The sequence below is a fragment of the Malus sylvestris genome, chromosome 7 (genome assembly GCF_916048215.2).
Source record: "Malus sylvestris chromosome 7, drMalSylv7.2, whole genome shotgun sequence".
NCBI classification, from domain to species: domain Eukaryota; kingdom Viridiplantae; phylum Streptophyta; class Magnoliopsida; order Rosales; family Rosaceae; genus Malus; species Malus sylvestris.
The window spans coordinates 29,015,548-29,030,433 of NC_062266.1; the positions used below are offsets into that span (position 1 = coordinate 29,015,548).

Genomic DNA, 14,886 nt, shown 5'->3' on the forward strand with positions numbered 1-14,886 from the left:
GATGGTGTGGCTGAAGCTATTGTTTGCAAGGTTTAAAGCCCTCAGAGAGCTCAAGTTTCCAATGTGGGGAGATAGGTGGCCTGCCAGCCCGCATGATTGGAGCTCGAGCACTGTAACTCTCTGGTGTCTGCGGCCACAAGAGATGCCTGGCCAACGACAGAAGTGGATGGATTCATTACAAGAGCTAAGGATGCCGAGGGTATCGGTCACACAATTTCAGCTTTGAAGGCAAGCAAGGAAAGCCTATCCACCTCATTTCCCGCTAAACGGGAGGAGGAGGCAGAGCTAAAAAGAAAGAGAAGAAAGAGTGGTTGGATGAAAATAAACCAAATGCTAATATGAATACTTGAGAACTCCATTTTAGCTAGGCTGCAAAATGAAGCTGTGGATATTTAACCTTGGGTAATCGTAAGTTGACGCAAAGAAAGGAGTCAATTTTAGCGGCCAAATTGGGTTGCACAGCTGGTTTCTGTGTGCATGCCGTGGTTGACGGGTTGGGGAACACAACACATAGCTTTTGACGTTTTACGTTAGAATTATCATAAAAAGCAGAAAGTAAAGGGTTCATGCAAAGTAGGTAAGACTAGAAAAAGTGCAAAGTTACGTAAGACTAGAAAAAGTGCCTGTAAGTCAGTAAGGATAGAAAAAGTGCTCGGGCGTTGCCGCGGGTCTTTAAAATATTTTGAAAATATATCAATATAGAAAACAGAGGTCTCTTATGCTGTGAGTTTCAAAATTGTATAGAACATGTAAGATTTGTAAAGATATATACATGATAGCGACACTATTTACATACATGTGGAATGTAGGAAGTAAATTATAGTTCTTTTGTTCTGAATCAAGATCAGTAATTCCAAAATACAATTTCAAGAACCATTTCCCTACAGTTGAACATCAAGAAGACCACTAATTTTGAAATACAGATTAAATTTCTCTCCATGTTAAAAAGCATGTAAGCAGAGAGACAAAGGATGTGGTTTCTATTACCGGTACGATTAGCTTGTAAAGACTTGTCCATTGTGTTCTGAATATTGGTCTCCACTGTAACCACCTTTGAGAACTTTTCTGTAGATAATTCCACTGTAAAAAGAAATCCATGTTAGAATGCGTTTCTATTCATAACACGTTTAATACTTTTTAGTGGACCGTGATCGGGATTTTAATGTTGCATGTCAATATATAAAATAGAACAAAGCCACTAACAATCTAAAAATATCATATAATTGATAGCGGTATGTACTTTTGGTAGATAATTTGTAATCAGATTGCAAAATATTGATAGCGGTATGTACTTAGCAGAGAGGATACTTTTTGATATTTCGTAATTGCCCATATGAAATCATGGCTAATACCTCACACATCTGTCATAAAAAAAATCTTAAACACAAAGATTCATCACTATAGCCTAAATTAACATCGCATTATCATATCGGAACAGACAAAGGTACTCAAACTCAAGTGTCCCACATGCTGACATCCAACAAACCAATCAAAACAAAACATGCATAAAAGGGTCTCGAGTTTTTCCAAATACACCACAATGAATATGCTTTACCCAAATGAAGGAATAGACTTACCATCATAGGAAACTCATGCCTCATCTCTACGAAGCTTGGCTGGCTCTCTGTGTTTTCTCACCTGCAATTTAGACCCAATGCGCAGAGGCATTTCACCCATGAAATTCTAAATCCAGAAACATATAAAAACATAGAACAAAAAACCAAGAAAACCGTGTGTGCGAGCGTGCGTGTTTCTCTGGTATATTTTATCAAACTGGTGATAGGCCCTGAACAAAAAATACATATGCATGCAAATGCTGTTTGTAAACTCAAATGGAACGCGTAAAATTACACTCTATAATGGTTTGACAATTTCATTTCATTAAGTGATTTCAAATTCAATAATCAGAAGTTCAGAACATAAAAGAAGAAATACGAAAAATTACAGTTAGAAGTCACACATCAGTTAAAAGAGTTGGAAAATAAGGAAGCTTGCTTAGGGAACTATATTTACACCTACAGAATAATAAATACAGCAAGCTAGTACTGATGAAATACTCGAAAAAGGCAAAATTCGTTTTCATTTCTTCCCGATATTAAAAAACTAAATACAAAAATCAATCCGCTTTGAACCCAGAAATTCGAAACCAAACTCTCACCAAGGAAAGTACCAATACTTTGACAATTTTAACCCTTACAGTTCACTGTTGTTATAAAAACTGAAAAAAAAAAACCATAAGTTCTATAAAAAAAATGTAATACTAGTATACTACCCAAAACCATAAAAGTGCAGAAAACAGCATTCTCCATATACACGAAAAATGAAGAACTAATTGAGTCCCACATATTCAACTTTCATAATACACAAAAATTACAAATTTTGTTCCACAAAATCCCAAAAGGGAGGAGCAAAAAGAGAAACTAAAATGCGAAGGATGAGGGTCTGCAGGCAGCCATGATTTTCATATCCACAAACGCACAAATTCTTATATTTTCGAAAGCATGTGCAACCCAACACAAAAACTAAATAAAAACTTAAATCATACATGAATCATCTGTGTTTTGCTTTGCAAACAGCCAAGGGGATAGGAACTAAAATAAATTCCCTGACCAACAACCTCTCAATAACCAAGCTAGAAAGCATAAAAACAAACCCTTCAATCTTTGTGTGCAAAATTAATACCACAATAAATTCAACCCCATTTCCACAATTAAGAATCAAATTTGATAAAAAAAACACAAAATTTACAGAATTTCACCCAAACATAAAGAGAATAGTACTGTTAAATGCGGAGAAGAAAAAACCAAGGACGAATGGAAGATGGATTTTACCTGAGGACTCGAGCTGGGTTCTGAGAGAGAAGAACTCAAGCTGGGAAAGCGGAAAACAGGAATCGATAACCCATTAAGAAAAAATGATAAAGAAAGCCATTGATGTGTAAAATCTAGAACGAATTGCGGAGAATAGGGTTTTTAAGGGATAATTTCTTTTAATTAAACTTTCACTTTAACCTTTATTAAACTCATAATTTAATTGAACAGGATGGTTTTTAATCCCTTTAGTGCGAAAACCAAAGTCCGAAAATCCACTCACTGCAATGGTATAATTTTCATTAAAACTCATCGCATACACAAATCTACTAATCCTTTTTGCTATTATCATGGCATGATCTATAACGTGAGCTTAGTTAATAAAACAAATCTAACACCCAAAAAAAAAAACCATAATTGGGACAATTAAATTCCCTTAATTCTAAGGGAATTATCTAAGATCGACCAAAACACACAATTCAGATTGGGTCTCCACAACAGACAAAAACAAACAGAGAATCTTCATCTCTCAAATTTCTGAGAGAAAATTTAAGGGCATGTTTAGTATTCTACTTGAATCTAACTTTTTTTACTCAAAAATAATTTTTAAGTTTTAGACCTTAAAAACTTATTTGGTATGACTAGTTTCAAAAACTGAACTCAAGACTAATTAAAAAATATAGTCTATTATTTAAAAACATAGAAAGTGAGTTTTTAAAATTTTTAAACTTAAACTTTACTCATTTCTTTGCTCTCCCTCCTCCCCTCTGGATTTGGATCCTCTCCTGAGCTAATGGAGAGGATCCTCCTGACCCATCATCGTGGGCCGTTGGATTTTTATCCAACAACTATAATTATTATAACTTTAAAGGGATCCCCTGTTTGTAGCCGTTGGATAAAAATCCAACGGCCCAAGATGATGGGTCAGGAGGATCCTCTCTATTAGCTCAGGAGAGAATCCAAATCCCTCCCGCACTCCAAATCTCTCTCTTTTCTTCTTTCTCTATCCTCTTTTTTTTTTTTTGACATTTTTCGTCTCTCCTCCAATCCGCTCTCTTCATTTTCTCGGTTATTTCTCTCACTTCTCTTCCTCTGTATCTCGTCAAATCCTCTCTCTTCTTTCTCTTTCCTTCAATCATCTCTTATTTTATTTCCTCCTCTCTCCTCCTCTCTCCTCTTTCTCCTTCTCTTGTGACTCCCTCTTTTTATATTTCTTTGTCTAATTTAAGTTGTAAGATTTAAGAAAATTGTTTTTAAGAAATGTTCTTAAGAAATGTTTTGAGAAATGATCAAAATTTTCAAATAGGATACCAAACAGGCCCTAAGATTTTCAGACAAAAATTGGGATGAAAATTATGACTTCCACCAGAAAACCCAGATCGATGGTTGAATCCAATCAAAGAGAGAAGCTTACTCCCGGACTGAAGCTCGATGAGCCAGCTTGGTGGTAGATGTAGTTCTACTGCGAGAGAGAGTTGGAGAAGCAAGGTTCTGGTTTTTGGTTGCGAGAAACAAACATAAATAAAAGAAGAATAGTGGATGATTAACTTTAAAAACAACTAAAATCGAACATGCAATACCTGAATTTATCTCTTGGGAGTATAGGCATGCAAAGAGAAACCAATTGTACTGCTAACAAATTACTCGCTCCACGAACTGAACATTAAACTATTGTGCAAGTTCCAGTCTTGTGCAACGTTATCAACCTTTTTTACCCTGGACTGGTTCAAACCTCAGTATCCCACTGCAAAAATTGAAAACATTTATATGAAAACATTACGAAAGATATTTTAAGACTTGGCCTCTGACTTGTGAAGTACCTAAAATTACAATTTGTATTATAACTTTCATTAGAGAAAAAGCCCAAACTCCTTCAATCCAATCATAATTACACATTGCAAATATTTGATTCATATCATTAATTAGCATTAATCATAACCCGATCATGATTCATCGTATCCCAACATCAAAATCCAATGAAATTCTACTATGATAACATTAACAACGGTTAACTTTTGAATCTACAAACACATTTTCTAGTATCATGTCCCATGTTTCTTGATCATTGTAAATTTTCAACTACCAAAATCCAGAGGACCTCTCAAGCTTATGCATCACCATATGGTGCACCACAAAAAACATGTAAACTGAACAATTAATCACAATAAACGCTACATTCTCAGGTAAAAGTGCACCATATGGTAAAAGATGATCTTTCAAATTTGGAATGCAAGTTTGTAAACAACAATATCGTAGGCAATCATTATATAGTGTCTAAAATATTAGGAATAAATGTGCATGCAGATGTTTGTTATTGTATCTCTAAGTAGATGGTTAATTTAGTTCAAGACTACTTTATCAATTTACCACTGACCTTTATGATCACTGTCACTCGAACTATTTTAATTAGAAATTTACACCCTCACCGTTAAATTTCTACACATTCCAACCATGTCAATGATAAAACGTTGCAGTAGCTCCAATTACCTGTGCACAACACCCTAAAATTTTCTCTCAGTGAGGTTTAAGTAATCAGGCATTTAAAAAATAATTATTCCAAAAATTTCAACAAACGTAATTAATTTGGTGATTAGCAATAGCATGCACTGATACAAACAAAAACTTGAATTCCAATGTCATGATGATTAATCTAAATCTAATGAGTAGTTTTCAATTAAAAAAATCTAGTAAGTAATTACAAATTATACAAACAAAAATATTGGATCGTGATTTATACTGCAAAATTTGATCAAAATAAGATGATTATTAATCCAGCGGGTTTCTTCACTCCTATTACATACGACAAAAATACCTACATCAACACTACATAAGTTCTATAGTTCCTATCAAAAACCTGTATTTAACCAACCTACTATTTTCAAATGGAATTTGGTGTCTGAAAAATGAGAAATTCAAAAACGTTGCTGCAGAAATTAAAAAAACAAAAACAAAAACCAAACACTTACTATGTATTATCACTTTAATTCTAATTGCCACTTCAAGCTCCCTAGCTTTTGACGCATCATGATCATACTCATAAAGCTCTGACCATGAAACCAAAATCATTACTTTGACAAATAAATATAACCAACAACAAAAACAACTAAATTTTTCAAATGGATTATGCCAAAAATTACTAGCCGAATTACTGAACACGATGATATCGAGTCAGAAAAATGATTTGCAATGCTCCAACGACGACTCAAGAAGGCCAAGGTGTCAAGGAATAAGGTGCAGTAATAGTATTATCCTTATCGAATACAATTATACAACACAAATGTATGTGCTGCACTTGACAAGCATTGTAAACTTGTAAAGCACAGCGTTGTAGGATACGTTTTTAGAAGTCGAGCCTATGCATATGAACGTAAAACGTTAAATACATTTTTCCACCAGTGTCTTAAGCAAATTTTAGATGCATATTGAGATATCTATAATTGATAGAGGCTTGGAGCTTGTGAAAGTCACATTTTCCATTGATTGAATATCATAAACCACAATTTTATTCAATTAACCAAGAAGGAAAAACAATCAATAACGGATATTATACTTATTATAGAGTGACCTGTGCTGATAGGGTGGTTGCCTCGGTCTGAAGTGTCTGCATCTTCCTCTCCAGCTCATCCGTATACCTCACCTTCCTCTCCTTCTACCTCGCAGCCAATTGCCTATTATAGCTAAAATCCTACAAAACCAAAAAGTTAAAAAAAAATCAGTTTTTCATTCATTTGAATACCATCCGCAAAATTACCCAAAATTCAGCATGCACAAATAGAAATAAAAATTAAGAAACCTTTCCCAACAATTGAAAAGAGTAGGTTTTATGTTCAGAAGTCAAGCCTACAAAGATAAGCATGTTCATTAACTTCATTAACATCCTCCATTTATGACAACCCCATCAAAACCTCAGAAAACCATAATATCCCTGAACACCAATCCCGCCCACCGTTGAAACAATTTCACCAAACCCAAATCAAAAGAACCAAATTTTAGCCAACAACTAATCAAAATAACATCGCACAAAATATAATGAAGAATAAAAATCACTAATCACATAACCAAAATTAATGAAAATAAAAAAAAACCAATATGCATGAAATACCGAAATAAATAATCAGTGAGGGGGAAGAAATTGGTCCCATGTTGGAGCTTTTTTGTTCCAATCCAAATCGAGCAGGAAGGAAGAAGTTGAGGAGGAAAAATCGAGCAGGTAGCGAATCGAGGAGCCGAAGCGGGCTCAGTGAATTAAACTTACGAACCCAAAATCACAAAAACATCCAAATTAAAACATTGGACCGGATGAAGGCCCAGTGAGTCGGCCTAGCCCAACTTAAAGCGTGCCGATATTTTCCTGCGTGAGTTTTGCCTTTGGGAGCGTTTCGCTCATCAGTGCACGACTTAATCATGGCCTCGTTCACTCTGCCCGAAGACGACTCAGCCCGGACCACCGGCTCAACTCGCCCATTCGACGACAAGTTTTTCCTTTGGAAGCATCTCGCTCATCAGTGCACTTGACTTATGTACAAAATAAGATTTTAAAGCATTTCGCTCATCGGCACGGCACAATATTTTGTTTCAATGAGCTCTTCTAGTAATGTCGATTTTTTACTTTACTGCCTCGATTTTAAGTTTTTGGTTGGAATGCATATGAAGATTTTTTCGACTGATGCTTATAGTTTGTTTATTTCATTTAACTTTCGTTTTTGAATTGCTGATTCATTCAATAATTGAATACTTGATCGAAATAGGCGATGAAGAAGAGCCACAAAATGTTGACACGTAGCTCCCGACATCCGCTCAGCTTGGTTATTCATAACTTTTTACAAGATCGTAACTTTTATTCTCTCTGCTGGCACTGAACTTTTCGGAATTCAACTAAAGTGATGGTCACAACTGTTTAGGATTCGCTATGTAAATTTACAATGTTTCCCTGTTAGGCTTCATCGTAAAACAAATGCTACTAGTATTGGTTGTGTTAATGGTTTTCTGAACTCTAGTCCTTTTAGCTAAACATTTTGGAATTGAACTTTGTCACAACTTTGCGGTTTCTTTGCCTTTAATATCCATATCGATTTCTCTGGCATCTAACTTCTAAGGTATGAAGAAGCGAGGAGTTAACATGCATTTCTGACATTGTTTTGAACTTGTATTTTGGCGTTTCTCAGCTGTTCCTAGCTAATCAAGAGAAGTTTTCATTGCTGAGGTAGACAAGAACTACTGGAAGGCAATTGCGGACCTCATCCCCAATGAGGTGCCAGCAATCGAGAAGAAGATAGGGAAGAAGGATACGGAAAAGAAGCCATCCATTCTCGTTGTCCAAGGTCCAAAGCCTGGAAAGCCAACCGAGCTTTCAAGGATGAGGCAGATACTTTTAAAATTGAAGCATAATGCACCTCCCCACCTTAAGCCTTCACCTCCAGCCCCAGCTCCCACCAAGGATGCAAAACCGAGTACTTCTGCTCCCCCCAAGGCTGCAGTTGTGGCGGCTACCCCCGATGCTGTAGTTGCTGTTTCGTAATTTGCCCGGCGTTCTTTGTGAGGCGTATTTCGTAGAAAACAAGTATTTCCATTACAACATTGTGGAGTTTTTCTTGTTTGGTTGAACATTTTCTGATGGGTATATTCCGTTCTTAGATTTTCTTGTTTCCATTGGCGATGGATTTCTCGGTGGATTGTTGTCTCCTTGAAGTCTGGGATGACCGAGATCGATTGATTCAGCGTCGTCGGAAATCATCGGGGCTGGATCAGAAACTCCCCCAACTGCGACAGCCAAATCACGGCGTAACAGAGAAAGTTCATGGCAGACGGGTGCCAGAGCTTCACGGAATGCAGCACGCACTGAAGCTTCAAAGGAGTCGAACGCGGCTGAAACTCGCGCGTCCATGGCAGCGAGATGATAGGATTAGGATCACAAATCTCAGGACCCTATCTCAACCTGCAAGCTGCAATAGAAATGGCAAATGGAGAAGATGAAGTTGAAGGGAGCAGAGCTCCAATATATTTTTGTGTTTGTATTTTTTTTTCTGTAAAAACTCTTCTGATAACAATACTGAGAGCTAATGCTCTTATACAAGTTACAACTCATCATGCCAGCTGGCCATTTATAACAAACTTCACTAAAACAGGAATAAACCTAATAATCCCAAGATTAAAACTTTTAACAGTGATTAAGCTAATCGGAGCCTTGCAGGTTCAATTATAACGAACTTCACTAAAAATAAATGATGTATTAAACTTCCAAGAATAAGAACTTCAAATCTCAGCTCTGCTTTCTTTGAAACCATTCTTACCGTTGACAGTTGACACGGAGAGGAAATAGATGACATGTTCTGTTGCTGTTAACTAAGTTGACGCAAGGACTCAAAAAGAACACGAATGATTTTCAGTGTCCTTGATTTCAAGTGACACTTTCATAGGACTGGGTGACGTTACATGCCGTACATTTGTGGAATGATAGGAATAAATTTTAACGGGTGGCACCACTAAACTATGTATTGGATTGGTTGCAACCTGCAAGTCAGAATTTATGTATAATAATGACTGCATTAGCTAAAAGACACAATTGATTATCGTTAACATTAGATAATTTGAAAGAAACAACTGAATACTTTATAGAAGAAAATGTTGGAGCAATTTAAAAAATATGAAAATAATATAAATTCTGACGATAATAAGAATCAAGAAGTCACAACCAAATTTAATTTGATATATACTAAAACTCAAAAACCAGCTGATTCACTGTTCACAACCACAGTTTGCTTCCCGTTTTGCCCCTGTTAAATTTGATTTATTACTTCTCTGCCACACTCTGAGAAAATATATATACGTTTTATTTTTTATTCTCTTCTCTGCTCTCTTCCCCCTCTCGCTCCTCACCGACGCCGACTTACCGTTCGAACGAGAAACCCAAAAATCGACGTTTTCTGACGGCTGCCACTGCAACCACAACAATTCGACTCAAGAGAGTGCTAACAACAACAACATTCGAGCTTTGCGTGCTCGAATCTACCCTCGACCGAAGAGTTCCAAAAGCCCAGCTTGCGGTGTTTATTTTTCCGGGCAATTTCAGGCCTTTCCTACCTTTTTTGGGTCGGAGAGGGTAATATTTTTCCTCTACACCCTCGAATTATCTTAAATTGTGAGCTAATCGGAGTCTGCAAATTTTTCCACGGCACCACCATTCCATCCGCGACGTTTTGCAAAACCCGCTTGACCGAAGGGAAGCCATTTATCGTACGCTAGATCCCAAAAATTTCTCTACAAATATCCCTTTTCGCAGTTCTTTTCTTGATTTCTTGATTTTTGCATACCCCTTTCTCAATTGAACCGAACCATAGCATTAGAAGAAAAAAAAAGTAATTATTAGGGTTTTTTTTTGTTTTTTTGTTGGTAATTTTTCCGATTTTGGAAATTTGATGGTGTTTGTGTACCGTTGCAGGTGATTGCCAAAGAATCTCTCTTCTGACTGCACAGGTATGAAAACAATAGTCCTGACATCACTGATACAAATCCTTGCTAATTTGTCGTCATGGTTAAGATTATTGTTTCAATCGGGTTGTGTTTTTGTCATAAGGAGGATTTCCGCAGGGTGAGAGAGGAATTGGCTGAAACTCATAAACCAGTCATCGGTGGAATTGAACGTTAGGAGCAAAACTATTTTTCATTAGATAAGGAGTGAGCAATGTTGAATGCTATTGGTTCTCATATGCTGCCTTGACATGAAAACATAAATATTGACGAGAATTGCACGTCTATTGCATGAAATCATTTATTTTCATCCTATTTTGCGTGTTTAGGGAACTTGAATGAATGGTCAAACTATACCATCGTATGCATTGGCATTGAACCGTGCGCATGCATCCCTAATTCGCCGCGGGTGGACGTTAGCCTTTTCTCCTCCCCCTTCAGTACTCATGTGAGTCTGTGACTCAAGTCTAACACTTAATCTTCTGTTTGGAAATGCCTCTGTTTTTTTACTTGCTGAAAACGCCTCTGTCAATTTTTTTTTAAAGGCCTTTTCTTTGTTTCATCTTATCTTCCTCCTTTTCTTTGCCCAGTTATGCCTATGTCATCTCTTTCTAATTTAAATGCACTCATTTAGTCACTCACATTGTATCTGAGAGCAGATGAAAAAAGAGGAAATAGGGATTATATATGTAAACTCTCTGTCTCAGCTTTGCTTATATGTCCCCCATTTGTTTTCTTATTCATCAATATTAGATGTGAATATTAGAACTGCCAATCCAAATTCACCTATTTGCTCGTCATGAGACTAATTAGAATTAGCTATCTTACGGATGTGTTAATTAAAAAAGTCTAGCCAATTTTTTGCATGTTTAAGTAGTAGTAATTAAACTCAAAAGATGCTCGAGTGCTTGAATTTTTAACAATGTTCCATTAGAGGATCAAGCATTGTAACTTAATGCTGCCTCATTGGGTTGTCAGCTTTTGTATGGATGTAATTAGTAGAAATTACGTTTTCATTGCTACGAACAGTTTTGTTTTCATTGATGTCTGGAAAGATTTGGGAAAACAGGAAGAATTGTGTAAGAATGTAGGTTGGTGTATGTCTAAAATTACAAGTTTTCTTCATGCATGTGTTTTTCTTTCTTCCTAGCTATCTATCTGTTGTCTCAGGTTTCAATTACATTCACACGATATTTTAACGGACTGGGCCAGAAGAACATCTTTTTGGCAACGATGAAGAAAGAAGAGTGAAGTCCTGAGGAACAATCTGAAAGTTGGGACATGAAAAGCAAAAATATTTTGGTGTGTATATGAACAGCTTAGTCTCCAACTTTTTTTGCTATGTAATGTGTTCTACAAACACCTATCTTTTATTCCTTAATGAACATAAGGATGTAAATAGAGTTTGATATGGATGTAAATGGATTTTAACATATTCTACACGTTTAACACAATTAAAAACCTACGGCATCGCGCAGGTTCAATTGCTGGTATATACTACAATAACAAGTGTGTAAACAATCAATGTAAACAACAAAGAAAGTAAGAAAGATTGACAAATTTGAAGACTGGACAAACACAAACTTAGTAAAGCAAAATATTAAACAGACAGAACACTAAACTTAAATAGACATCCAAGCAAGCGCAAAGATGATCTTACAAAGATCATTCACAAATCATACAATAAAAGCAACTGCAAAAATATTAAAACCGACAGACCACTCCACGCAAACTACTGTCCAAGTTTCATGGCAGTTGAAATAATGATGACAGGCTATTATTTCTCACTACATGGGCCTTGATCAGAGAAGCTCACTTGGCATCTGATTCCAGTTAGCATGTCCCTTATTAGACTCAATTCAGCGACCACATTGCTCATGTCTTTTCGCTTCCTCGGCATCGCTACAGAACAAGCCACTCCCACTCTTGCAATGGAAGTCAAGCACCCCACAACCCTTTTTCTTTGATCATTTGGGGTATGATTCCCCCTGTTACTTCTGGGATTAGTACTGCTTTTGCTTTCTTCTATTTGAACAAGTAGTGGATCACATATTTCTTCCACATGTCCTGGTAGAGCCGTTATAACAAAATTGTGCAGGTCCATACCACCTTTAAACATGTCATCTGTCGGCCTCTTGCCAGTTAACATCTGCAACAACAGTATTCCGTAGCTATACACATCGCCATATGTTGACAGCTCACCTCCCATTCCATACTCTTTAAGTTATATGCACAAAAACATAGCTTTGTTCTTATATGTGACTTCAAAAAACTCATGCTATATACAAAACCATACTGGAAGCACAAATAAAATATATACAAAAGAAAATTTACCTGGGGGAGTATAGCCTATGGTGCCTTTTATGACATTGGAACTGCTATCGTGCAAAGGAGATGGGCAAGAAGCATCCCGGAGGTACCTTGCTAAACCAAAATCACCAACACAAGCAGTCATGTCACTGTCTAACAAAATGTTGCTGGGCTTTATATCACAATGAACTATTGGCATGTGGGAGTGGTTGTGCAAATAATCCAGAGCGCATGCTACATCGATGGCAATGTTAACTCTTTGAGTGAGATTCAGATTCTTTGGCAGATTGGCTGGCCTATCTACTCCTTGAGCTGATATGTGCAATGACTCATCTAGGCTTCCATTCACCATGAACTCATACACCAGGGCTTTGAAATCGTTTCCTTGAAAATCAATGCTTGAACAAACAGTCAGTAGCTTGACAAGATTTCGATGCCTAATGTTTTTCAAGGCTTCGCATTCATATATGAAACTTTTAGAAGCTCTTGAAGTTTGAAGATTGAGTACTTTCACCGCAACATCTCTTTCTTCAAGCTGATTGAGAACTCCCTTGTACACGGACCCGAAACTTCCAAAACCAATCAGATTCGAAGCAGAGAACCCATCAGTTGCTTTGAGGAGATCTTCATAGGACAATTTCAAGAGTGAAACCCCCAGTGATGATCCTGAAGTTGACTTGAGCGCTCTAGCCTTTCTTGATCGATAAAGAAGCGCAAGTAACAACACCAAGACCAAGCCGACAACCCCACATGAAACTGAGATAATTAAGTTCATCTTAGGAGATAGCCCGCGCTTAGATTGCTTGGAGATGCATTTAGGCAATCTTAAGTGAGGTATACCTCCACAAAGCCATGTGTTTCCCACAACAGATACCGCACTTGCATTCTTAAAAACTCCTTGGATTGGTACTGCACCTTCAAAATCGTTAAATGAAAGGTTCAAATTCTGCAAGAAGGGGAAACTCCCCAAGTAGTTGGGAATTATGCCAGACAAGTTGTTGCGAGAGACGTCAAAATCTTCAATTCCTCTCAAAGAGCTCAAGGATTTAGGAATTGTCCCCTGCAATGAGTTCCCACTTAGATACAGACTTCTCAAACTTGTGAAACTCGCTAAGCTTTGTGGAATCTCACCAGATAACTTGTTTTCAGAAAGATCCAAGTAAACAAGATGCTCTGAGTTACCTACTTCCATGGGAATGGATTCAGTAAGTTGGTTTCCAGATAGACTCAAGTAAACAGGTAGATTGATGACTTGTTTTGGAATTGGACCGCTAAGATTGTTGTGGGAAAGATCCAATTCTAACATAAACCTGCAGTCTCCGAGACTTTGTGGTATGCTTCCATTTAACTTGTTTGAGTCGATACTCAACGTGCTTAATGAAGTTAGATTTCCTAGAGATGATGGAACATTACCTGACAATTCATTCGAATATAGATATAGGTCATAAAGCTTATTCAGTTTACCTATTGAACTCGGTATAGTGCCTGCCAATAAATTTGCATCAAAGCCTAGTCTCCGCAAGTTGATAAGATTTCCAACCCCGATGGGAATGCTTCCGCGTATCTGATTCTCATGGATAAATAATTGCATGAGCTTTGTTGAGAGATTGCTGATAGATTCAGGCATCACTCCTCCAAAATTATTGACACCGTTAGATAAAATTTCTAAATTGGTGCAATTAACTAGAGAAGAGATGAAATCCAAGTCACCTTCCTCATTATTTCCAAGATTGTTCTCTTGAAGATTAAGCCAATACAAATTTGACAGGCGTGCCAGACTAGGCACTTTTCCAGTAAACTTATTGGATGAGATATCAAATGCTGAAAGGTTTGAGGCATTGGAGATTGAAGCTGGTATTGGTCCAGTGAATTGGTTGGTATGGAAAACAAAGGTTTCGAGGTTCGGAAATATAGTGTGGCCCAAGCCAGGAGGAAGAGTTCCATGAAGGTTGTTTTCAAAAATTTTAATGTCTTTAATTGACGAGAGGTTGTATATGGAGGGAGGGATGGTACCATTGAAATGATTGGAACCCAATGAAAAATAAACTAGGTTTTTCAACTGGCTAAGGCTATTTGGAATACCTCCATGCAGATTATTTTTTTGCACAGATAGCCACTGAAGAGAAGAAAGATTCCCAAAAGAAGGTGGGATTTTCCCATAAAAATTGTTCTCGCGTAAGTTAAGGAGCTGAAGCTTGGACAATGAGGCAATTTCAGTTGGAAGTTCGCCACTAAGAGTGTTGCCAAGTAAGCCAAGGTATTGGAGGTTAGAGCAACTTGATATGTTGAATGGAATATG

The 14,886-nt window shown here is 37.1% G+C and overlaps 1 protein-coding gene and 3 long non-coding RNA genes across 6 annotated transcripts in view; 2 read left to right on the top strand and 2 right to left on the bottom strand.

Annotated features, from left to right (window-relative positions):
* Nucleotides 1-795: 795 nt before the first annotated feature.
* On the bottom strand, nucleotides 796-6,967 carry LOC126629104 (uncharacterized). 2 transcript variants are annotated; one of them, XR_007625662.1, is made up of 9 exons: nucleotides 6,913-6,967; nucleotides 6,361-6,495; nucleotides 5,777-5,854; nucleotides 5,185-5,311; nucleotides 4,391-4,554; nucleotides 4,225-4,301; nucleotides 2,832-2,871; nucleotides 1,578-1,638; nucleotides 796-1,080 (listed from the first exon to the last, which is right to left on the bottom strand). It is a non-coding gene; the product is annotated as an uncharacterized LOC126629104 (long non-coding RNA). The 2 variants fall into 2 exon arrangements; XR_007625661.1 differs by lacking the exons at nucleotides 796-1,080; nucleotides 1,578-1,638 and having other exon boundaries at nucleotides 2,194-2,871.
* Nucleotides 6,968-9,584: 2,617 nt separating this feature from the next.
* LOC126629099 (uncharacterized) lies at nucleotides 9,585-11,712 on the top strand. Of its 2 annotated transcripts, none has more exons than XR_007625656.1 (2): nucleotides 9,585-10,725; nucleotides 11,428-11,712. It is a non-coding gene; the product is annotated as an uncharacterized LOC126629099 (long non-coding RNA). The 2 variants fall into 2 exon arrangements; XR_007625655.1 differs by having other exon boundaries at nucleotides 11,448-11,712.
* Nucleotides 11,713-11,837: 125 nt separating this feature from the next.
* The window catches only part of LOC126629089 (putative receptor-like protein kinase At3g47110), a 169,721-nt gene continuing 166,672 nt past the window's right edge, over nucleotides 11,838-14,886 (bottom strand). Inside the window, exons 5-6 of the mRNA XM_050298976.1 lie at nucleotides 12,612-13,769; nucleotides 11,838-12,494 (exon numbers count right to left, since the gene is read on the bottom strand). Coding sequence (XP_050154933.1) covers nucleotides 12,055-12,494; nucleotides 12,612-13,769 — 1,598 coding nt within the window. The 3' untranslated portion in view covers nucleotides 11,838-12,054. The remainder of the gene's footprint in view (nucleotides 12,495-12,611; nucleotides 13,770-14,886) is intronic.
* The window catches only part of LOC126629100 (uncharacterized), a 64,108-nt gene continuing 62,541 nt past the window's right edge, over nucleotides 13,320-14,886 (top strand). Inside the window, exon 1 of the long non-coding RNA XR_007625657.1 lies at nucleotides 13,320-13,421. This is a non-coding gene — a long non-coding RNA (uncharacterized LOC126629100). The remainder of the gene's footprint in view (nucleotides 13,422-14,886) is intronic.